This window comes from Neophocaena asiaeorientalis, unplaced genomic scaffold, assembly GCF_003031525.2.
Source record: "Neophocaena asiaeorientalis asiaeorientalis breed wild unplaced genomic scaffold, Neophocaena_asiaeorientalis_V1.1 scaffold182, whole genome shotgun sequence".
NCBI classification, from domain to species: Eukaryota; Metazoa; Chordata; class Mammalia; order Artiodactyla; family Phocoenidae; genus Neophocaena; species Neophocaena asiaeorientalis.
This window is the reverse complement of record NW_020174648.1, coordinates 2,050,918-2,076,387: the sequence shown is the minus strand read 5'-3', so window position 1 is coordinate 2,076,387 and position 25,470 is coordinate 2,050,918. Positions and strand designations below refer to the sequence as shown.

At 34.8% G+C, this 25,470-nt stretch overlaps 2 protein-coding genes across 4 annotated transcripts in view; one reads left to right on the top strand and one right to left on the bottom strand.

Moving 5' to 3' along the window:
• The window catches only part of ANGPTL1 (angiopoietin like 1), a 21,909-nt gene extending 2,593 nt beyond the window's left edge, over positions 1 to 19,316 (bottom strand). Inside the window, exons 1-4 of one of the 2 annotated variants that reach the window (XM_024758745.1) lie at positions 18,202 to 19,316; positions 6,877 to 7,070; positions 5,296 to 5,566; positions 3,807 to 3,985 (exon numbers count right to left, since the gene is read on the bottom strand). In XM_024758745.1, coding sequence (XP_024614513.1) covers positions 3,807 to 3,985; positions 5,296 to 5,566; positions 6,877 to 7,070; positions 18,202 to 19,024 — 1,467 coding nt within the window. In that variant the 5' untranslated portion in view covers positions 19,025 to 19,316. Of the gene's footprint in view, positions 1 to 3,427; positions 3,986 to 5,295; positions 5,567 to 6,876; positions 7,071 to 18,201 lie in introns of those variants that run through there. The other variant, XM_024758744.1, reaches the window with a different exon arrangement.
• Positions 1 to 25,470, top strand: part of RALGPS2 (Ral GEF with PH domain and SH3 binding motif 2) — a 141,228-nt gene that overhangs the window by 70,681 nt on the left and 45,077 nt on the right. The window lies entirely within an intron of this gene.

Here is a 25,470-nt window from a genome sequence, read left to right as displayed (position 1 = left end):
CCAAAAAAAAAAAAAAAAAAAAAAAAAAAAAAAGGGCTGGGGATGGGGTTACATTGATTTCTTTCCCATTTTCATAGTTTTTCTCTTAGTGGCCTTATATCTTTAAAAAATATCGTGTGTAGAAGCTATACAGATCTGCATTTTAATCATAAACAGGATCAGGTTCCCCCAGTTGCAGCAGCTTTGCCAGTAGTGTTTCCAACAGCTGATATTTCAGTAATGTATTTTGTAAATTTTTTAGCAAACCTTAACAGGAGACTAATAATAAAAATCTTAATAAGTAACATTTATTTGCAACTTAATCCTCTATGCCCAACACTGTATACTTCACATAAATTATCTAATTCTTAACAACAACGTATAAGATACGTGATATTATTCATATATTATAAGTGAAGAAACTGGGACAAGGGAGGTTAAATTCACTTGCTACAAAGATATGCATTATAACCATTTCATTTATAGTTCAAAGAAAGCATTGTGGGATTATATTAATATTTTGGAAATCTGTCTTTAGTTTTAATTTTGAGTTCATTCTTCAGTCTTTCCTGTAATTATCTATAGAATTATGATGTAATATAACTATTGACCCCACTGATAAAATTGAAAACTGAGCTTATTTTTAGATGGCTTTTTGAGGAGGGGTCGTGGCATCATTCTTTTCTTACTTATTTTCTCAGACACTAAATAAAAGACTAAAAAATTGTTAGGATGTAATCATTTTTAACTTACCATTGATTAATTTAAATATATAAAAATCATATCACATTAGTAAAGGTTTACAAGTAATTTGAAACATTTTCATGATTGTGGAAGTTTTTACAGGCTTATTATTACCAGTAGGAGTCCTAAGAAATATAATGCTAGAAGAATTAGCACTCCTGTATCATGACTCATAGAGTCAAGTGAATATTAGACTGAAAATTTGATCTTTATACTCAACCAGGCTTGGAGCCTGAGGATGAGCTTGTTAGTTCATATCTACTAAATTTCAGTATGGTTTCTAATATTGGCCTTATCCAATATCTCATGTTTTAAAAGTCTACTTCAGAGATGCCAAGTTTCCTTGACATTGATGGTATCCCATTGAGTGGAGAATAGAGTCTAAGTCATTTTTAGGGTAAGCTTCATTTCATTTATTAAAAATAACTAAGCATAAATAATCCTTCTATAAACCAGCTGCAGGGTTATAGCTCAATGTTACTGAATGTCAGGCAACCACACCTTATTCCTTGGTAACCTGTAAAGTAGCTAGCTATCGGACCTTGCCTGCCATACATGTGACTTATCTAATCTCTGACAAGATTCTCATTAGGCTGAAATCCCTTACTATAGCTATTCTTACCTTAATTTTTCTTACGGCCCATTCTCTTAACTACCTGCTGTAACAGCTGACATAGCTCTGTTAGGTTTGCAAATGAAGATCATGGATCGGTGTAATTTTGCACCTGAAAATTTGGATATATTGTTTCTTTTAGTACATTTATTACTCACTCTATGCAAGGCACCGTGATAGGTAATGCAGAAAGTACATAGATGAGCAGTAGTAATCTGGCACTTAAAGGCTACTGAGTACTTACTAGTGTCAGGCATTATTCTAAATGTTTTACCACATGTATTACCTCCTTTGATTTTCACAGTAACTACGTGAGCTAGGTACTGTTGTTATCTCCATTTTATAGATAACGAAACCAAGGCAGGAATACATAAATTGCCCCAGGGAACACAGGTACCTGGTAGATTTGGGCCACAAACCCAAGCAGTTCTGCTTTTAGGACCTATGCTTAGCTATGACATAATACCGCTTCTTTTTTTTTTTTCCCTTTGCGGTATGCGGGCCTCTCACTGCTGTGGCCTCTTCCGTTGTGGAGCATAGGCTCCAGACACGCAGGCTCAGCGCCCATGGCTCACGGGCCCAGCCGCTCCGCGGCATGTGGGATCTTCCCGGACCGGGGCACGAACCCGTGTCCCCTGCATCGGCAGGCGGACTCTCAACCACTGCACCACCAGGGAAGCCCAATACTGCTGCTGCTTCTTTGATCTCAAGGAACTCACTTGCCTAAGTCATTCTTAAGCTTTCCAGGAACTTCAGAGCAGAACTATATCACCTCTATAAAGGAGAGCACAATGCACCCTGTGGCCAAGGCAGTTAGCATTCAGCACAGTTTTCTAGTTTGTTGACTTTCACATGATTCTAGCTTTAATAATATTCCTCTTCTGTGAAAATTCTCTAAGACTTGTCTTTAATAGGGTTTTGGATGTTTAAGTGAAATGCTGTAGTTCTACAAATAAATGGAATGCCCTAGTAAAATTTTATTCAGTTAAGATTTGATGAAACAATTAGATGCCTAATTTCTCCCAGAAATCTTACAGCAGATTTTTCTGGTTCTGGGGATGGTGGAGAGGGACTTTAAAGCCATCCCGAAAGGACCACAGGTAAAGCAAAGAATAACATCAGGGTTTCAGGGTTTGATGTTCTCTTACCTTCTTTCACCAGAAGTTTTATTTTGAGATGTGGCAGAGCAAAAACATTGGTCGTGTTGATGGACTTGAGTTGTTCAGATAATTATAATTATCTTCAGTTTTGACTGGTTGAGCAAAAGTCTCAAGAGATTTCTCTAAAATTTTTAGTTCACAAATGAATTAAAGGAAGGTCAGCTCTAAGCAGAACATAATTTCTAGAAGAAAATTGTTCTAGAAGATTGGTAATAAAGTTGTTAGTTGCAAAGATGAGTTAAAGATACACACACACACACTGGAATTGGCAGTTTGGACTAGCCAAACCCCTGTGTATTCCATTCTGAAGCTGTTGAATCTCAGTATTGGAAAAATATCTAACAGTTTCTTGAAGTTGTTTTAGTCTCACCTGTAAGTATGCAGTCATGCTTGTAAAGCTGTCCAAGCTTTCTGACTTGACTAGCAGACAAGTTTTTTCTAAATAGTAAAGATCAGTAAATTAGGGAGGGAAAAGTATTAATAAATAAACTTAGAGTTATAATTCAGTTCTTTAAACCATTGGCTCACTAAATATTCTGCACTTTTGTAATATCAACACTTTACTGATATAACAACATAAAATAGATTTCAGGAGATTTTGATGTTCAGCAAATCATATGAAGATAATATTGAAAAATTCATTTGTATATTTCTGTTTTTATAAATTGACCATTTAAATACGGCATACGTTATTTTTTTGTTTTCAAAGGTATGTATTTTAATACTGTGGGTTTCTTAATTCTTTTGGGAAATTGACATAAAATATATTGTCAAGAATTCATATTTAATCATTTCATGTGAAAGGCACAAATTCACTTTGAAGTAACTTTTATTCAATGTAGAATGTTGGCAAAACTAGAGTTTTCTTCTAATTTCCTGTCTATATTTTTATAAATAAAATGTATTATTTTGCTGAAATCTTAAAATTATTTTTCCATTGGAAGTTACAGCATTTTCATAAAGTTTTTAAATAAATTGATAAGGATCTTGAACATGATTGAATTTTGATTTAAAATAAAGCTAAAATTTGTTTTACATTGTGGCAAATATTTACATTTTAGAGAACAAACTTTGCCTGTAATTAGTCAATAATATTTTTAAAATAACTTGGATTATAGATGCAAATACTCTGCAGTATATTAAGGGAAGATGAGACTACATTCATAAATCTCCTTTTATAGTTGCAGTAAAATTCATTTAAAAAACTATATCTGTAGAAATGAATTGTGCAAAATAACATTTACATTAATAGGAACTGAAAAATAGAGTTCTATGTCATTTACATTGGAGACTGTCTCCCTTCAGTCAATAGGCTTGATCATCATCTGAGCTGCTCTCAAGGAGTATGAGCCACCTCGGTATTCAGCCCAAAATATTCCGTCTTGGTACTTGCTTCTGTAATGGCCTCCTCTGTACCATACTCCATTTAGGTTAGAGTGTGCACAGGCATTGTACCACCATCCTCCTTTATGAAAGTGGGCGCAGTTTCCTTTGAGGAAAAAATATAGACATCAGAGGAAAAGTTTCTTCTAAGTGTGGTACTCTGTGAACCATCAAATACTTATTCTACTTTTAGAACAATGTGAGCTTTTCTTACTGATTTCAGTTACCTTTATCTTCATAGTGTTGTTTCTTCATTTATTCTGTTACTGTTGCTTAAGTATCACCTACTTGAAAGATCACTTGAATTGCCGTTTTTATTTTGCCCTTTGCTTAGTACCTGCTTTTTTGTTGTTGTTAAGTGATTTAATTTTCTGGCTAGCAGGGTAAATAAAATGCAAGTCGTTTTTGTGTGCAAGAGAGAGAGATTGGAGAGATCGGGAGGGAAGGATATGGAGTTGCTAAACAGAGTAAAGTTTGGGGAAAATTGATTTTCAAAATAGCAAAATAATATGAAATAGTACTATTAGCAATCAAATGAATTTCTATAAGTAAGGCATGTATTATGATCATATTTGTTTTCCTTTTTTCCTCTTTTGCTGGTGTGAAATAGAGACCTATGCGCTGCTTGCCAAGACACAGCTGAATGTAAAAATAAATCAGCTTTCAGGGGTATGTCTTTATCAGAGCCAGAAACCTAGGTTAAAAAGGCAAAAGTATGTGAAAATTAAATTAAAAATTATGTGATGGCCTTAATGAGTCTTTCTAAAGAGACTATTTCCCCTCCGAATAAAGCTTTTTTGCTATTCCTGTACCACATGCTGCAGTCGTCTTGCTAGTCCCCTTTACCAAGAAGTGCCTTTACCCGATGTACCCAAATGGCTTGTTTCCTTCACTCCCTTCAGGTAACATTCAAATGTTACCTTTCTTGGCCAACCCACATAAAATGGCACCCACCCCCTGTTCCCTTATTCGGTTTTACTTTTCCTAAAGTACTTGTCACCACCTAACAAATCATCTTGTCTCCTTCTAGAAAGTAAGTTCCAAAAGGGCAGGAACTTTGTTCACTGCTGTATTCCTCAGCACCTACAACAGTGTCTAGCACATGGTAGGGGTCCAGTGGGATTTGTTAGCAATTTTAGGCAGTTGGAAGTTTTATTTCCAGATGAGTATGTTTTGTTTCCCATCTCCACCCCATCAAGTTAGAACAACAGAACCTTGTTCACAGAGTTCACACTTTGGGACTGCCTTAGAGAAGAGCTCCTAAAAGCTGTTCCTTTCAGCAGGTTGTATTCTCTTTGAGTCCAAAACGACCTTTCTGAAAAGACTTTAATGGCAATACTTTAATAACAGGGTTCTATTTAATGCGTAGAAAGTGGTGATTCTACAGAGAATACACATCAGTTTTTTCTTACTCACCTGCATACATATCTTTATCTCTGTCCAGTGTGGTGAACTGTTTACCATTATGCCACATCATAGAATCCCCAGCATTCCCCTGGTAAGTTCCCAGGCGCAGTCTATAGAATTCACTTTCAGGTTCCAGGCGAAAGCTGCTATATTCTGCATAGACTTTTTTATCACTCCAGTCTTCTAATTCAATCAACAACTTATAATTATCTTGATTGCTAAGCATATAGATATTTTGCAGTCCAAGCCAATATTCTCCATCTATGTTTCCAAATCCTTTCTGTTAATAAACAGAGAGCATGCTTACATGAATAAGTATAGAGATAGTAAACTTTTTATAGATAAGTTTTAAACATTTGATAGCATAAAAATATTGACAATTTAAGTGGTAATGTGACCTTCCACTTTTGTAGATCACCTGTTCTACTGAAGTCCCATATAATCACTTTGTTTTGTTTTGCTTTCTCTTAATTTGTCAGCATTTATTTGCACAACTACCTCCAAACTTCACAAATAAGACAAAGGCAGAAGGGACTAAAATTATTCATAGCGACTAAAAACATTAACTAAGTAAACTACCCAGGCCCTTAAAAAGGGTTCCTGATTTCTCTCATACTCATAAAAAGAAACAATTTTTTGTATATAGATATTGTCCCCACCATAGTCAAACAAATAGGACATCTAACATTTTTATGATATTCAATAAAAATGATAGTATCTGTTCTAGAACAAATTGTCTTCTTTGACTCTATTAGAAATAAAATTAGTAAATGTAAGAAGATAAAACAGTAATCTTCAAAGCTCCTTCTTTAAAAGATTGTAGGTTAATATTTGAAAAACATAATAAATCAATTAACTATCCTATTTCAGTAAGCATTTGCCATTGCAGGTATGCAGCAGAATATAAGTTTGGTAAACCTGATCTTAACGTTAAATGTATTTTCAGGGGGGTTGTGTTGCAGGATTTTTTCCCCTTGTTAAAGTAGAGGACTTCCCTGGCGGTCCAGTGATTAAGATTTCCCCTTCCAATGCAGGGGGTGCGGGTTCACATCCCTGGTGGGGTAGCTTAGATCCCACATGCCTTGCCGCCAAAAAACCAAAACATAAAACAGAAGCCATGTTGTAACAAATTCAATAAAGACTTTAAAAATGGTCCACATCAAAAAAATCTTTTAAATAAATAAGTAAGTAAATATAAAGTATAGGACCTCCAGCACGTGACGGTTTTTCTAGGACTGTTTATCTCTGATTAAATATACTTGATAATGGGCACAAATGTGGTCATGATTAAAAAAGCAGTTGTCTTCTTAGAAAATGAAATTAGGATCAGTCTTTGCAAAGAATTAAATACATATGTAAGTCATTCAGACTGAAAGGAAACATTTTAAAGTACATCTTCAGTTTCCTTTCTGCGTTTTAATTTTGACTTTAAAACCAGAGATGAGAATTGTCTTTCTGACAAATGCAGATAATGAAAAACAGATGGATAGTTTTTTTTAAACTGTGTATCTTATTTATTGCATATAATGACTATTATTGCAAGAGCTGCTTTGTTCCTACCTCTCCCCCATGTCTGAAACACTGATTTACCTTATAATTTTCCCAATTTCTGAAGAAGTTGACAGAGCCATCTGTTCTTTTCTGAATAACAGTCCAACCCCCAGGATCCAAACTGTTCTCACACCATAACTGCATTGGTCCATTGCTGTTTTCAGGTTTGATCATATAAATCCCACTGACTGAATGTCCAGCTTCTTTTGCATGCTGACAGTCTTTGAATGGTCCTGTAATCAGAATATCTTTGATTGCCAGGAAACGTAATAGGAAAAGAGCCATATTAAAGTAGTTTTTAGTCAAGAGTCTTACTTACCTTTGTATCTTTCTTTACAGATACCACTTTTTATGTATTGTGTACACAATACAAGTTAAAGAAACTAAATTTATATTTTAAAAAAAGCTAAATAAAAGAATTACCCTAGTCCCACTATCTGGAACATTAACTTGTTTTATCTTGCACTGTTCTTGCAAGTCTTTGTCCAAATACATACATTTTTGTATTGTTATAATTCTAACACACATAGAAAATTGGATTATGTCTTTTTATTTTAACAAACATTTCCATTGGACTACAGTCTCCATTCTAGCACCTACGGTAGCTGTAATATGCAATCTTTGATGTTGATGTATCATGTTTATTCCACTGCCATCGGACACTGAGGTTTTATCTGATTTTTGCTATTATAAATAACACTGTACAAAGTGTCTTCTTATTGGCTTCATTTTTTCATACTTATAAAGATGCTGCAGGATTGATCTACTGGATCAAAATGGTACAAACAGCTTTACAGTTCTTCATAGTGCCCAATTTTTAGTTTCCAAAATTTGATTTCAGTGGAACACACTAGTCCCTTGAGATGCTCAGTGAAAATGGCATACCACCGTCAGATAAGTTTTAGACTGCTAAATATTATGTTACCCATTCGGAAACACAATATACATTCACATATTAAAGACTGAGAAGCCCTGAAGTAAACCAGTTTCCCAAACTTTTGGAATCTTTTAACGTTTTCCCTCATACAACAGTTCATAAGAATACACTTTAGGAATGTTGGCAAAATGCCTTTCTAAAGTGTTGTATCAATTTATATGACTGATAGTAATTTTCTTATTTAATCTACACAATGACTTTCTGATAGTTTACAGATGTTCTATAGATGAAACAGTTAACTAACTAGTCTTTAAACCATAGGCTTAAACCCACTTTTTTCTAATCCCAGCATCTATGCTCTGAACTGCTGTGCTACAGTTGTCCCCATGTTATCTCACAGTTTTATGAATTCACTCCCTATTTTTTAATCCACTGATAAGTTTTTCATAAATTTAAAAATGACAAAACATTTTGTAAAATCATTTGTAGAGTGTCTTGACTGTTGAACTTGTGATTTCCATATTTTTGATCTAAAGAAAGATAGCTTCTAGTTTTACTGAACATTATTTAGTTTCACCCTTCTCCAGTGTTTTGATGCTTTGATTTTTTTTCGTAAGTATGTCAAGATATGAAGTGGTTCAGAAATAAGAATTACCCTAAAGATCTATTAGAACAACCAAAAAAGTATAGAAATTTCAGTTGTCAAATTTTATATTTTACTAAAAATTTTTAAATTCTGACATGTAGAATTTTTAGAAAATGTGTGAAAGTAAGAGAGTTTAGTCAAGTAAAATTCATCCAAGAAAGTCTGTACTGTAATGATGATAGGATTGTTGAAATTTTGAGGAATGTGTTATCTATACTGTGCCAAGTATATACAGGGTCCCTTATGGGGCCTTATTGGGATAGAATTAATCTCATTAAATAAACAGTTCCACAGTTACGTCATTAGAAGGGATTCTTAGAGACTATAAACTCTTCCCTCTAGATTACTCCTTGAAGATGGAGACTGTTTTTGTTTTTCTTCTGACTTCATGTCATCACTGTTCTAACTATTAAGTAGATGGTCAATACATTTTTGTTAAGCAAATGAATCAACTAAGTTGCCTTCACATTTTAAATAACAAGGAAATTGAAAACCACACACAAAAATCAGAGATGATCAATTCTCTAGTCCATGTTTTTATTATGTTTCAGGTTTTTAAAAATTTTATAATACAGTGACTTGTAAGCACTACAGATTACTATTAAAAATTTGATGAAACTGGAAATATGTAATGCTATCTTTCTTGGGTTATATTTATGTTAGGTATTAACTGTCTTAGTTATAGAGTTTCAATTTGATTATTTTTTTATCGTTTTTATTTCTCTTCTGAGATTCCAGTCTTGCATTTATTATGAACATAGTTTCCTTTAAGCCGTAATAACTACTTTAAAAATTCTTGTTCCTTCTATTTCCTAGTTTGTTGAGAGTTCTTACCATGAATGGATTTAGGATTTTGTCAAAGGCTTTTTATTTATCTACTGACATGATGATATGGTTTTTCTTTTTTCTTTTGTTAATATGATAAATTCTGTGGATTGTATTTTTAATGTCAAACCAACCTTTTATTCCTGGGATAGCCTCAACTTTGTCATGTTATCGTTTTTATGTATAGATTGTTTTGATTTGTTAAAATTTTGTTCAGAATTTATGCTTTTATAGTCATGAGGATATTTGTTAGTTTGTGAAAGCTCGTAAATAGTTTCTTAAGCTAGGGAGGACTATTCTAAAAATAATGTTTGCCCTTTTCAGACTGGCCATAAATTAGATCACATTCCATTTAAATTCAGTGTGAATTATTTTTATGCTATCTAGCTTCTCAGTTATTGAATTTAAATTACAGAGTATTCAGAGCCTTTAACACAATGCTTTACAAAGTAGTCATCTTCAGTAATTTTGTTCCCTTTTCTTCTTCGTTGCTGACCTTGACACTTACTGCGTAATTTAAGGAGCTTGTGTAACAAATGTTTATTTAATTCATAAATTTAATGCGACTATTCAAAGATGAATATACAGTCATTTCTATTGCAGAAAAATAACGTATTCCTGAAAAATCTCGTGTTCTGCAAAACTGTGCACTAAAAATAGCAGCTGATGTTAGCTGTTAGCATACTTTGTGTTCAGCTGCAGTTACTTGTGGCACAGACAGTAATATGCTTGGGGAAAATTCCATATGAATCAATATGACCACTTTGTTTTGCTGATATTATTCTCCTTTTTTTATCAGTCACGTATGAGCTACTTCACGTTACAGAAACACGCATTGTAGTCAAGTCAGAGAAGGGTAGAGAAGTTTAAATGAAGTATGATTTCCAGGTCCAATCTTAAATTATTTTGCGTAATGCATGGTAACGTGTTTATTTGTTTACTCACAAGCAAGAACTGTAATTTTTGGTTGTGTATCCACAGGTTAACCCACTTAGGTGCTCAAATATTTGTTGAACTAAATGATTCCTGGCAGCCACAGTGGTTTCCTCAGTTCTGCATTAATTTTCCCAGAAATGTCTTTTCTGCATCTATGATAGCCTAGAAATCTTTAGGCTCCAGGGATAAGGAAACAACCATAGAGTCCAGTGGGAAGTGGGGGGAGCGAACTCCACTACAGCTTGCTGAGTACTCTGATTGAGTCAGCAGGGCACCCGGGAACACTGGCTAAGAATTAGCTAACCTACATTTGTGGGGAAGAGCTGGAGTCGGCTCCATCTGAGCTGAGTTGTGAAGATTGAGTAGGAGTTTGGCCATTAGGGGTGGAGGGTCTGATCAAGGCCACACATGGGTGAAATGTGCTGAGGCGTGGAGACAGAAGAGAGCTTGATGTTCCAGCGGAGTTACAAATTTTGCATGTCTGAAATGTCAGTGGTTGGAGGGTGGTACTTAGAGCTCTTGAGGTTGGCTGTACGGTTGAAATTGATTTCTTCAGTCTAAGAATGCAGTCATTATAGTTGTTTACCACGTTAACCAGATTTTTTTTCTAAATTGTCACTTTCACAATAGTCAAGGATATCTGAGGAGCATTGCTCTTATTTTAAAACCTATTAGTATTGTAGTTAAGGCACACATGAAGTGGTTTTGTTGCAATACATACAGATACCTCTCTTATTTCAGAAATTTGCTTATTCTATGAATGTCATCTTTGTAAATGTTTGCTCTGCACTCATTTGAGTATAGTTTTGACAGTTTACATTTTATGTTTAACTATATATTCACAAGTTGGACTTTCATTAGATTATTTGAATTGCTGTTAAAATATTTAGAAACATCAAGGTTTTGAATCTTGACAGAATATTTGTAAAATGCCATTTGTTCCTTTCCTGCTATTTAATAAGCCCTCGGATGTTTAAGCAAACTGGGGAGTTCTGGGTTTTCTAGATCCAGCCTTGATTTGATAAGACTTCCATTTATGCAAATTTAAAATTATCTTCAACTTTAACTTTCAACCCACTTTTTCGTAGTGGGCTTCATGTTTACAGTTTGGATGCCTGTTAGACTTGGTTGATATAAAGGCTTAGGAAAATGTGGTTGAAATTCTTTTCCAAGACATATGGATAAAATTAGCAGTGCTCATAGCTGTTTTTTTTCTCGTCAGTAAAGATAGTAAATATCAAAATTTAGTATTTGTTTATTTTTATAAGTAAACCATTAACCTGTCTTAGCCCAGTGTATACTGTTGGTCTTGGCATAAATATTTTCTCATTATTAACTTGTATATCTTATTCATTTTCTGCTGTAGAATTAGGTTATAGATCATTCTTACATTAAATATTTTACTGCTTTCTCTGTACCATACAAAATGCTTAACAGGAATTCTTAAAATGACTAGTAAAAAAGTAGCAGCTTTATTTTTGAGAAGCCAGTTTTAACTTGCTGGTTTATATTATCAGAAATAAATTAATTGATTTATTTATCTATGATATTTATATATGATTCAGGAATTTGTTATTAATGGTTCAAAGGGTATAGACTGGAAGTACCTTTCTTTCAAAATAGGAATTTTATTAACCGTTTGTTTGCATTGAGTAATTTTTTTTTTAATTTTATTGGAGTATAATTGATTTACAGTGTTGTGTCAGTTTCAGGTGTACAGCAAAGTGAATCAGTTATACATATATCCGCTCTTTTTTAGATTCTTTTCCCATGTAGGTCATTACAGAGTACTGAGTAGAGTTCCCTGTGCCATACAGTAGGTTCTTACTAGTTATCTATAATATTTTATTTATAGTAGTGTGTATATGTCAGTCCCAATCTCCCAGTTTATCCCTACCCACCCCACCTTTCCCCCTGGTACCCATAAGTTTGTTTTCTACATCTGTGACTTGCATTGAGTAACCTTGAAATAGTCATCTTCTATGACACAATTGCATTCTTCTCAAAGCGGGAAAATGGAATTCTGTACATTGAATTTGAAGGACCAGTCTTTCTTCCTCAGTTTCTTTGATGATTAAAATTTATATAAGACTAACAAACTCCAGTTAACAGGTCTGATTCATCATAGAAAGAAAAATATTGACCAGTCGTGCCACATATTTTCCAACATGTATTTTTTCATTAAGAACCCGGATTTTGAACAGAACAGTGGGCTACAAAAGACAAGAGGTTTCCTACTTTGAATAGCACCTTTACTGGGAACCATCTTTATTTAACCTACCTATTCTCCTTCTATAAAGAAACTGTTTAATTACTTAAAAGGAAAATCGTTTTCTTTTTGTTGCTGAATTCCTCATTAATTTTCTTACTTTGTCCCAATCCTGTGCTCTTTGTGATAGGAGAAATAGGACAACAGACATAACCAATTTAGAGCTTTCAAATAATTGGTCAGCAAGTAAAATCTTTTAAGAGGTAAACTTTTTAATTGGGTTGTGAGTTAAGCATAAGGTAAGTATATTCAACAGCATTTCTGGAATGGGAAATTTGAGGCAAATACTTTCTAAAGTGATAATAGATTCTTTCTTGTAATAATATGAATTACTTTATAATGTATAAGTTTAAAATGCAGTTAGCAACCTGAGCTTTTATATTGAAGTTACTTAAGAATATACCGATTATTTTTTATAACTGGTTAATGGAATCATATTTCAACCACTTTGCTTAACCAGTCTTCTTTAGTTTCTCTTAGTTTAAGTGCTAATATAAATATGCCACTGAAACCAATTGCATTTTTAAAATTTACTAATAGGAAACATTATAAATAATTGAAAATTAGCTTATTACCCACTAAAAAGCATTTTTTTTTAGTTTCTAATGACTGTTTTTCAAATTTAACTTTTTAAGCTTACCTTTTATATTCCCATACGTAGCAAGGCATATATTGGAAAGTGCACTCAAAAAATGTAATAATGATATTCAGACTGTACACAAAGCATTTTCACATGCATCACCTCATTTAATCATCACAACAAACTCTTTTACAAAAGAAGCAACTGGGCCTAGGAAAAGCCTGGCCAGAATCCAAGTTTCCTGGTATTCAGATCTATTCTCTAACTTACTATGAAGGAACTTTCTCAGCTTCATTCACCTACAAGGAATGAACGTATTTTTATAAATACACCATTTGTAAAAGGAAAATGTTTTCTTTTATGAAAGACTAACCCAAAATGTAGCCAATGAATAACATTAACAGTTAAGAATTTTTTGATGGCAGTTTGCCAAGTGTATAGTTACATTCTCAAACATTTTGTTTTTTAGGTAGAGGGAAAGTAATGTCTCTGGAGATTATTTATTGTAAACCAACAAAAGTATTCTGCTATTTGGCATAAGTTCCTAGTAAGTTTGTTCTCTTGAGGTGCATTTTTCCTATAACCATTTTAAACGAAAATATAAAATTGTCATTAAAACACCTTTTTAAAAAAATGCTGATAAATAAAAAGAAACGAAATTGAGTTATTTGTAGTGAGGTGGATGGACCTAGAGTCTGTCATATAGAGTGAAGTAAGTCAGAAAGAGAAAAACAAATACCGTATGCTAACACATATATATGGAATCTTAAAAAAAAAAAAAATGGTTCTGAAGAACCTAGGAGCAGGACAGGAATAAAGATGCAGACCTACTCGGGAATGGGCTTGAGGACACCGGGAGGGGGAGAAGGGTAAGCTGGGACGAAGTGAGAGAGTGGCATGGACATATATATACTACCAAATGTAAAATAGCTAGCTAGTGGGAAGCAGCCACATAGCACAGGGAGATAAGCTCCGAGCTTTGTGACCACCTAGAGGGGTGGGATAGGGAGGGTGGGAGTGAGGGAGACTCAAGAGGGAAGAGATATGGGAACATATGTATATGTATAACTGATTCACTTTGTTATAAAGCAGAAACTAACACACCATTGTAAAGCAATTATACTCCAATAAAGATGTAAAAAAAAAATGCTGGTAAGATATATATAACATAAAATTTACCAGCTTAACCATTTTTAAGTATACAGTTCAGTGGCATTAGTACATTCTCATTATTGTACAGTTAATCTCTATAACTCTTGTCATCTTGCAAAACTAAAACTCTGTACCCATCAAATAACAACTCCACATCCTCCCCTCACCCCAGCCCCTGGCAGCCACCATTTCTACTTTCTATCTCTACAAATTTAACTACTCTAGGTACCTCGTATAAGTGGAATTGTACAGTATTTGACTTTTTTGTGACTGGCTAAGGACACTTTTTAAATAATGCATATACATTATGCATTTAAAGAGTTTATAATGATCATGTACCTACATGTAGAGTGCAGTAATATGAACTTCTTGCTGCCAGAAGCATATGTAAGTACAGCAATAGACATCCATCTTTGCCCTTTTTTGTGCAAGTACCCAAACAGCTTAGACATATTTTCCAGTCTGACATAAGAATAATATGAACAAAGATTTTAGCACGTTATATGTAAAGAAAAAATAGCAAGTCTATTTATTGTTGCTTGTAGTAGTTTATATTTGATAAGAATCACAGAATATTAGAACTAGAAAGAGGTGTTAGAATCTTCCAGTCCAACCAGCACTCTCTCATTGTACAAACAAGAAAACACAGGCAAAGTGACTTACCCAGGGTCAATAACAAAGGAAACAAGTTTCCTTAATTCTGTGCAGTTTCCCTTGTAGCTAATTATGTCCTTGAATTTCAGAGACCAACATTTATAGAAAAAAATAAAAAGTTAATGTTTACTTATAACAACAAATAAATAATGAATAACAGAAAAAGTTATGCGCGTGCTTAATTTTTACATTAAGGATTGGTTTATTTGGGATGTATACACCATTGTTTCATTAAAGCAAAAGTCTGTTTAATGGGACCTTTGATATGCTAAATCCTCAGCATGATTTAAGTCTGTAATACTAGATTTTTTTGCACTACAGCTCAATGTGTAATAAAACCTAGAACTGACGCATCTCATTTTGCTTAGGCATTTTTCGTGTGTCAGTGTATGAATATGTGAATAATCATTTCTTCTAGAACTGGTGGTGATACCTCCAGTTAAGATCAGTACCCACAGAAAATACTCCATGGCAGTCATCTCCATACTTACATAATTGTGCATCCCATCAGTTAAAAAAAATTTCACACACTTCAGATATGTTTACTTATAAATTGTATGTAAAAACTACTGGTAAATTGTATACAGTAAAAGCTTACACAAGACATATTTTAAAAGAATATAAAAATTATTTTTTTTTCTTTCTATACCCAGGTGATCATTTCATACACGTTATTCCTTTGGAAATCTTAATAATGATCATCATTTGCCTAATTTAATGGAACACTAGCCAGTTGTTAGTGTTAGTTAGAACGCTATAAAATGAATGACTCCAGTACAATAGAATGTGTTAAAGTACTTTCATGAAGGTCTTTGGAATGACAACTTTAAGAATCTCTGTAAAAATGTAGTTATCAAGTCAACCAGCATTTATTTAGCATCTGCAAATGACACAGTATCCATCTACCAGGAAGGAGCTTGTATTATAGATGGAAGGCATTTTATTTAGATGTGTGTACAAGTACTGTGTGTACATGTGAAGGTAACTGATAATTCAACAGTGAATATAAGAAATGTTGAGTCTGTGTTACAGAGAGTAGAGACATTCTAAGGCACAGAGGAACCCTTTCCACCCGCCCCCAGCCCCGCCAAGGTCACCCAGTTAGAAATCCAGGATGTCTCTATCCTCTAGCTGCTTCCATAGATAATTTGGATCTAAGTTAGAGTTCTGGCTCTGAATAGAAATAAGGGACACATCCGTGAAAGACTGAAAAGCAACATGAATAGAACTTAGTTGACTGCGTGTGTGGGACAGGAGGGAAGTGTCAAAGATGAGCCAAGCGAATTCCAAAACGGGTAGTAACATACACCAAACTAGAGAAGTCAAAATCCATTTACCTGTCAATTTTACTTACAGAAATTTATATCCTGAGAGTATAATCATAGAGGAAAAAAAAGAAGAACAAAGTTAATTTTTAAAGTTGCAAGAATATTGATTACCGTGTTTATGGGGGCGGGAGGGGTGAGAAAGACCTGAAGGTTATTACCAAAGTGTTAACTGTAGTTTATTTCTGAGTATTTGGATATTCAGCAAACCTTTTTACAAAGTTTGTTAGTGTTTTCTAGATTTTCTTCGGTAATTATTGCTTTTATAATAATAATTTACTTATTTCTAAAAGGAGAATGCCAGTTTAGGGAAAAGATTGTTTTAGGGTTTAGTTATTTATTTATTCGTTCTTCAAGTATTTATTGTGGTGCTTACAATGTGCTGAGTACAGCATGCCAAACCTAATCCTGGCTAGATGTTTGAGAGAGAGACATGAAAAGACAGTTCACTTTCTTCCAGAAGCATTCAGTCTAGCAGGGAGACAGACATGCAAACAAATAGCTCCAGTGTAATATGATGTAAAAAACATAGTCAAGGCATAGTCAGCAATTTGGGGAAGGAGCCATCTAGATACGTTTGTTTGAACCTGAGTAGGTATAACATTTAAGACACTATTTTAGCTAAGCCTTGAAATCTGCCAGGTTGACAGATAAGCTGAAAGAAGGCATTTCAGTAGAGGAAGCAGCAGCATGTGAGGTAATGGTCGAATAACCAGATGCAAACATCTAGCTTTGGTTAGAATCAAGAGGCAGAGCTCCATGCAGGAGTCATCTGAGCAATGGTGATACTTGTAGCCTTGAAGGAGTATAGACCTCTAAAACAGAGTATCTTCAAGAAAGCCTTTTTAAGCCATAGGAGAAGGAAAAAGGTGCCAGTTGAAGGACCTAGAGAAGTAGGAAGAGTCAGAGTATTATGATGTGGAGGCCCAAGAAAGCAGAGATGTGAATGGTCAGTGGTGTCCGCTGCTGCAGAAAGACACATCCACTTTGTGATGTACATACTTCCAGTCTTTGTCTTTGTTCTGTGTTTTTGTTGTTGTTTAAAATTATTTCATAGTCTGTGCGCAGTTTTTTGTCCTGCCTTTTCAGAAAGTAAGTGAATGAACTGTAATTAATTTTTTTTTTTTTTTTACTTTTGGGCGTTTGGGTTTTTTCCCTTTACTCCAAGAAAACAAATCAACCTGTAAAGAATTCAGGAGAATGGCTTATGAGAAATTGGATGTAGGTGTAAAAGAAATGTTTTCAGAAAGTTAGCAGTGAGCTTATTACTAGACTGAAACAAAGATGAATTCTTCATCTTTTTATTCTGGGCACCTTGATGAGTGACTGATAATGAAGGGAAGAAGGAATGAAATTAGAAACAGAGGTAGAGATATTAGGATCAATTCTCAGGTTTTTTAATGTATTGAAAACTTACTTATACTTACATGGTTACAAGGTACAACGGTAGGATTTTAGCTTTGGAAAATAGGAGGGATATCTTTTCCTCTTGAGACAAAATAGGAGGGATATCTTTTCCTCTTGAGACTGAGGGCAAGAAGGCATGGGTTTTGTGCAAATGTTTTCACGATAGGAAAGCACAAGGAACCTAGGCCTGAGTAGACTTAATCTCAGCACAGCTGTAGGTGGTGCATGTGCTGAGAGTGGAGATAAGAGGGGGTTAATTCTAGGCTTTAGGAGAGTGAAAGCAAATTATTACATGTTCCTTTTGAGGAAGATGGTGATGGGAAGAGCATCAAGAGGCAAATGAAAGGATTGTTTAGCAGTCGTGAGGATCTGGTTGGAGTCCGAGAGGATGGTCATAGAGGTTAGGAGTGGATTGTGGACTCATCCCTGTCTCAATGCTAGTAATTCAGATTGTAAGAATTTGGATGAAAGACTACTTTTTCCACGAAATATACTGTTCCTATGAACTCTTAGAGCTGAGAGATGTATTTAAGATCAGTTCTTGGTTGATAGAAAACAAAAACAGAAAATTTAATGTTCATGTATAATTACATCACCAGAATGAAGAATAGGCATGTATTACGAGCATTGTCTCATAAACCATAAAACATATTAACCTTGTACTTCCATTTTTAACAGTAAGAGGTAACTCACCTTCATTGATGAACGTAACCGGTGGTATCTTGAAAGGGCTTTTGGTGGGAGAAGTTGCCAGATCAGGTGGTGGCATTAAATCTCTGGGGTAACCTGGATCCCTCTGTATCTCATTGCCTCCCAGCAGACCAGGAGTATACTGATAACTGTTAGGAATGTGCTGTGGCACTACCTGGACGAGAGGAGGAGACACGTGGGGGTCTTGTCGGGAAAATATCCTCAAGCACTGTTCTTCCAACAAAGTGATCATCACAGACTGGTTATTGACAAGATCAGTCAAGGAAGCATATTTCAGCTCTAGTTCCCTGTACCTTGTTGCCATCTTCAACATTTCTGTGGTGACATTGAGGATTTTATTTTCCAACTGGGAAAGTTCGAGTGAATTATCCCTCTTACGGATAATCTCATGTAATAGTTGCATATAGAGTTGAGTAACACGAGAGTTCATGTTACGGCTTTCTTTTCTCAGCAGCTTTACCTCATTGACAATGTTTCCATCTACATCCACCACCAATTGCAGGACATCTATCTCCCGCTTCTGCCTGGAGAGCACGTCCTTCAGGTTTTCAAGGTCCATCCTGGTGATCATGTCTTTAATGGTACCTGCATCTTGCCCTTTGGTATTGACACATATTGGCCCTGTTATTTTTTGTTCAGGTACCAGGAACGTGTATGAACATTTCTTTGCTTCCTCTTTACCATCTGTGGCACGAGGGTATCTCCTCTGGGTTATTTTTTTTATTTTGAACTGTCCTCCTCTGCAATGTCCAATGCCCATTAGTAGGAAGAATAGCACACTTAGGGTCCAGGTAAAAGCCTTCATTTTGAAATGAGGTTGTGTGACGTCTTTAAAAAAAAAAAAAAAAAAAAAAAAAAGATGAAGGGAAAAAGTAGAAAAGAATTGATATTAATCTACTTTTAAAGTCAGTAACATAAAAAAAGTATCTAAGGGAAAAACTGAATATCTATTGGTGTTAATAAATTGGGCCAGAATTAAAGTTATTAATTTCTTAAATTCAGTATTAAGCACCTTCCTGTTTGTTTAAAAATTAGGTTTCAGAGATGAGCTCTCCAACTACCACCTTATTGTAATGCTTTTTGTTCCCCAGCTCAATGAGCAGATCTTGGTGAGTGCCCACTGTGTGCTGAGGCATATTGTTAGGTGCTCTTGCGGCTTCTGAGACCCTGATAAGACACTTTTCTTACCTTTAAAAAGTTCACTTGCTATCTTAAGGCTTGGAAAATGGTACATAATGTTGGTAAGGCATTAATTAAAACATCTTCTCTAACTAGTATGAAAGTTGCCCGTGTTTTTTATTTATATTGTGCGGTTTCAGTTAAATTGGCCCTCTCTAATAAGTATCTTTTTTATCTATCAAATTAAAAAAATATTTTTAGACAAATCTAAAACCAGAAAGTTTTAGCATCATATTTTTTGTTTGTTTTTGTAACATGTCCTTTTGGGATTGATGACAAGTTTAAGAATGATAGCATGCTCACAGTCATTATTGTGGGTAATTGTGTTTCCTAAATCGTAATCATATATACGCTCTCAGCTTATATATGATTCAGCAGGTTCATTTTTCTAACAGAAGTTCTACTGAACTTCATTTTAGTCAAATGTTAATAATTTTTTATAACGATTACCAAGGAAAGAAACTCATCTGTCGTTGAATCTGATCGTTAGAGTTGGAAAGTACCTTAAAGACCATCTCATCTCATTCAAGACAAGACCTCTTTGCTCCCATGGGTATGTTGAAAGCCAAGGCCATGGCCACACAAATAGATAATATTAGAACCAGGTCTAGAATTCAGGTTCCCTGGCTCTTCAGTCAGTGTTTATAGCAGTGGCGCATACGCTAAAATGTGTGCTTGGAATGTTCCATTTTTGCTGTGGCAGATACATACTTGCCTTTTATAGTACAATTTCTATAGAAACACTCGAGGAAACCATAAGAGTAGTTCCAAGAACCAAAGCTGCTTTCTTTTTCTTTCGTTACCTCCCTGAATAGTAGTAGCAGTTAGAAAGAGTAAGATGTGTCACCCCATCAGGTTCATTAACAAGCTGCTATAGTATAGCCCACCTTCTCTCTCTTATAAACTTGATTCCTGTCTGCTGTTTCTGAAGGATGGCAGTGGATATACTAAGAAATTTTCTATCCCATTTTCCAACCAGGTACTTGTTTTTTGCTTTGGAGAGCCAGGTCCCAAGTTGTTTATGCCTGCTATTAATAAATAGCAACGCAGCAATAACAATAGTTCATTTTTATTGGGTGTGTGTTAAGTGCCAGGCATTGTTTCAGCCTTTTACACGTATTAAATCATTTACATCTCACCACAACCCTCTGAGGTAGATTATTATTATCCTCATCTTCAAATGAAGAAACTGGCATCCAGATGTTAAGTACCTCACAGCTTCTAAGACATGGAACCAGAATTTGAACTCAGGCAGAAGACTCCAGGGTTCACGTTTTTCAATAACAACTACATCATATGGCAACGTATTCTAACCTTTTTTCTATCACCAACACTGTAACAATCCCTTATATTTTTGTAGTGCTTAACGCGTGTTAACTGTTTGCATTCACAACAGCACTGTGAAGTAAACATCTACCATTTTGCAAAGAAATAAACCTGGAGGAGCTAAAACACTCAACTGGGATTCAGATCTTCTACTCATAATTTTCTAGACCTGTGATTTTTATCCTTGTCATGTAGTAACTGCAGAGGAGTCTTAACTTTGTGTTCCTTGTCTTTTACAGTCTTTTCCTGGTTTGTATCTCTTTACATTGACCCATTAACTTAATTATGCACAGGTATTTGTGGATCATTTTTATATCCCAGGCTTTTCTGCTGTCACTCCTTTCCCTCCATATGTATTCTGTTAGTTGATAGTTTCCTGTCTAACTTGATTATGAAGCCTCCTAAAATTAAAGGTTGTATCAATGAAATATGGACTCTTCAACTAGAGTCATAAAGATGACTACTGCTTTCTAAAACCATGTCTCCTTACTTTGGTGTTTTCAAATGAAATGAGTAATGTTTGCAAAACAGGGTGATAATGAAAATAAAGCAAAGAATGGATGGAATGTACAGAATTCTTTTTCTTTTCCTAACATGAGATAGGTGCATAGTAATATTCCATGTTTGTGTCAAAGGCTTTCTGTTTGCTGACTGAGAGCCAGAAGTACACTTGGATGAGTACTTTTAGTTTTTTGCGTTCATACTTCGCCTTCTGACATTAGTAGAAAACTTAGACCGAGTGTCATCTATTTTATTTAAAAAGGACTCTAGTTACTATACTAGAGTTACCTGTACCAAAAACCAATAGAATATTTCTTGTTATACTTGCAGATTCATAGAATTTAGATATGGTTTATTTTTAAAACGGCGGACAGTAAAATAGAAGCCATCAGCCTGCTGGGTAAACGTATAGCATTTCTCCTGCGTAGTTAACGTATCCAGTGTTCAGATGCACTCATTTCAGTCACTTCAGGAATGGAATGGAAACTCTTAGATCATAAAATTATTTTATCTAAATAAACTAGTATGAAATAAGCTACCAAAACAAGGAAAATTCAGAGAGTATCAAGAAACCTCAAAACATGTAGACTTTTCTGAACAGTATTCTGACTGAAGATCTTGTATTCCTATCAGACACAGATTTTTATAGAACTAAGAGCATATAATGCAAGTCTGCTAATGTGACTTTGTATCCGTGTTATCATGGAAGAACAAAAATGTGAAAATACAAATCTAAATTAAAATAGCAGTAGCTTCCTTTTGGTGTGTTCTGCCTTGGCTCTTTGTGGGTTCCTGTATAATTAAATCATAAGATGAATTCTTGTCTACCATAAGAGACTCTGACCTAAGTTAATATTTAAAGGAGACAACCAAAAGTTTATTTTTTAAAAAAACAAATACAATTCCCTTAACCTTTACAAAAGTCATGACTTTGTTGTCACCTAAAGCTGAATAAGGAACCACACTTCTTAAGGAGTAGACTAGCTACATCATGAGTAAAGGAGTTTTTAAAATACATTTACTGTTTACCTTTTATGAAAACATTCTCTTATTTGTATTTTCCCACATATGTTCAGTTTTTAAAGTGAAAGATCCATAAATCTGTGTTACATCATAAAACCTTTCTGTATATGTTAAAATTTTCCTAGGTCCCTCGAGAATGTTGTAAATTAGTCACAGTATACTTAAGCTTAAATCTATGTCTTTGCTTGGTTGTTTTTAGGGGGGGAGAAAAAAAGCCTTCCATGCTTTGAGTTAATTTTATTGGTACTATTTTTCTTCATAGTTGCTACATTGCCAGCTAGTAGGGAGAAGAAATGAAAGTTAGGATATACTTCCTTTCAGATGGTAAATGCATAGAGGCATTTAACTGGCTGTGTCACACACTGAAAACAGCATGAGGCAATGAACTTAAATTTATGAAGCACCAAAGATACCTTAGATAAAGACTTCTAGATTGTGAATTATGTTCTGGGAAGAGACTTGAGAACAGTTTCATCCCCTGGAGATATTTAAGGAAGGGATAAATAGTTATCTGGGTTTCAGATTAAATGCTTGCCTAAGGCTTCAGTAAGAACTGAGGTTTAACTGAGGTCCTGTATTTTCATAGCGACAACAACAAAAAAAGAAAGAGATGACAGTATTTCAGATCCAGTATTGTTTGGAAATTTTATCGGAATTTCTTGTAAAATATGTTTAACAGAGATCCTCCCAGTATTGAGAGTTTTGAATCTTTAAGGAAAGGACATGAAAGTAAAGTTGAAGAAATCCTATTTAGCTTTACCATTTTTTGCTTGTTGAAGATTCTTACCTTGAATTTCTTTGATTTTTAAAAGGACAGAGGACCCCCAGATCATAACAAATTTAAGTGCCTTTGGTGTTAAAGCTCATTGTTGGTAACTAGTAATTTTATTTTTAATAATTCTAGTAATACAATTAAACAAAGCCCCCAGATAGAATATTGAAAGAATCGTGTTTGTTGACCTATATTTTTGGTCTTTTAATTACGTATTTAAGTAATTGTATCTTCTGGGTTCTTATTTGCTATTGTTAATGCTGACGACTTACACAATACTTCTATCACATTTTATTTCTTCTCCTCAATTACAATCTGTAAGGTTTTAGGATTTTTTAATGTATCAATCGCTTTGCTTTTTCACGTAATTCCAGTTGTAGCAGTTTTAATTTCTGTTGCCCAAGTTAAAGTACTGTTACATATAAGCCTATGAAACTATTTAAAAATTTGAGTTTTAGCAAGAAATACCGTAGACTTGTTTTAAATCTTTAATATTTAGTAATATGAAATATTAATATTTAGGTTATATTTGGTTATGCTATAATTGAGGTATTGTTGCAGAGCTTTTCAGTTAATTTTATATCTTCTTAGCTGTGTTTTGCAGCTATACTTTAAGATATCTTCACAGTATATGTAAATCTTTAGCATGTACACTGTAGCTATGTAAAGAGAAGCAAACCATGTTTACAACTATTTTCTTTAGTCTGTATCCCTTTGTTTTTAATCACTGTGCTGTAAATCTTATACATTTAATGTTACTTGTTAAAATTTCTAATGTCACTAAAGTACTTGTTTTCTGAAACCCAGCATGTATGCATCAGTCCATAAACATATACACTAAGTACCATTAAATTGAACCTCAAATAATTCATTAATTATCATAAAGTATATAATGACCAGTTTTATATAAAGTTGCAAAACAAAACCTTATTCAGACTAAACAAATTGTAGTATATTCCAAAATTCTTTGATTAATAAGAGACTTTGAAATTTCTACTACAAATGTAAAATAATTGTACATTTCAACATACATAGAATTTTTAAATAAAAGTAAAAGAAATATTATAATACCTTTTGCATCTGTTGATAAAGCAAACCCAGAGACTTGCTGCTCTTACTCTTGCTTTTAAAAGTCAGTGAAGTTTGTTCGTCTGTGACTTTAATGGCAACTGCATTTTTGTTTTGGACCGTTGAATCCAAGCTGTACTAAGGAACTTCTTTTTCTTCTTACAGCACAAATCAATTGAATCTGACAAGCCACCTATGTAATTTTAAGTAGTATAGTGGAAGTTCCTGGTCTGCGGGCTGTCTTTAATCCAGCAGAGAAAGCATTGTGGCTTTGCTCTGTCTGCCACATGGAGAAATTCAGTAACCAGCTGCAGCTGACCCAGATTGTATATACAGTACCCTTGAATAGTGATTCCCTCTCTTTCTCAGGAGACTCAAGTTCAGCCCACATATTACGTCACCAAAAATTTGCTGGAGACTTGGGGGGAAAGTCTCTTTAGGATTTCCTCTCTGTAGCTTTAAATAGGGGTGGGGGTAGTGTGATCAGCAGGAGGTTGAAAAGCTCCGAACAAGGAGAGACTGTGCAGGTTGAAGGAAGGGCACCATCTGGAAACAAACTATCATAGTTCAGCGGGCAATTATAAAACAAACATTTTAGTCTGCTGCCCAGAGATCTTTTAAGTTGAACACTGAAAAAATAGTACTCAACTTCACTTAGAAGTAGGCGCAGGCTGATGAGTTTGTTTTTTATTACAAAGAACAAGAGTTAGACTCTGTTCTAAGAGGCAGTCCCCTAAATAATATAATACTCTTTATAGCCTAAAAGAATTTCTAAACATTGAGTTGCCAGTTCAGAAGTTTTTAAAGTTGTAAGAAACCTGATGTTGTAATATGTTATATCTTACTGTGTAATGTTTCTGAGATAAAACTGTTCATTTTTTTAATTCTAATGTTATATAATTAAATTCTGATGTTATATAATGTCACTGCTTCCCATTCTGCAGCATGACTCCTCTTGCCTGAATACGGTTATTCTTATTAGTTGATGCTGTGATTTAAAAGCAAACATAACCCTGGCCTGAGTGGGAGAAAAAAGAGAATTCTGACTCCCTGCTGGCTATGGGAACTTAGACAAGTCACTTTACCTACCTCTGGCCCAGTTCTTCTGCTATGAAATTAGGGTGCTGGAGAGGGAATTAGTAACTGTTGAGTACCAACTATGCTTTTATATTTCATTAAATCAAGAATGTTGGGCTTCCCTGGTGGCGCAGTGGTTGAGAGCCCGCCTGCCGTTGCAGGGGATGCGGGTTCGTGCCCCCGTCCGGGGAGATCCCATGTGCCGTGAAGCGGCTGGGTCCGTGAGCCATGGCCGCTGAGCCTGCACGTCCGGAGCCTGTGCTCCGCAACGGGAGAGGCCACAGCAGTGAGAGGCCCCGCGTACC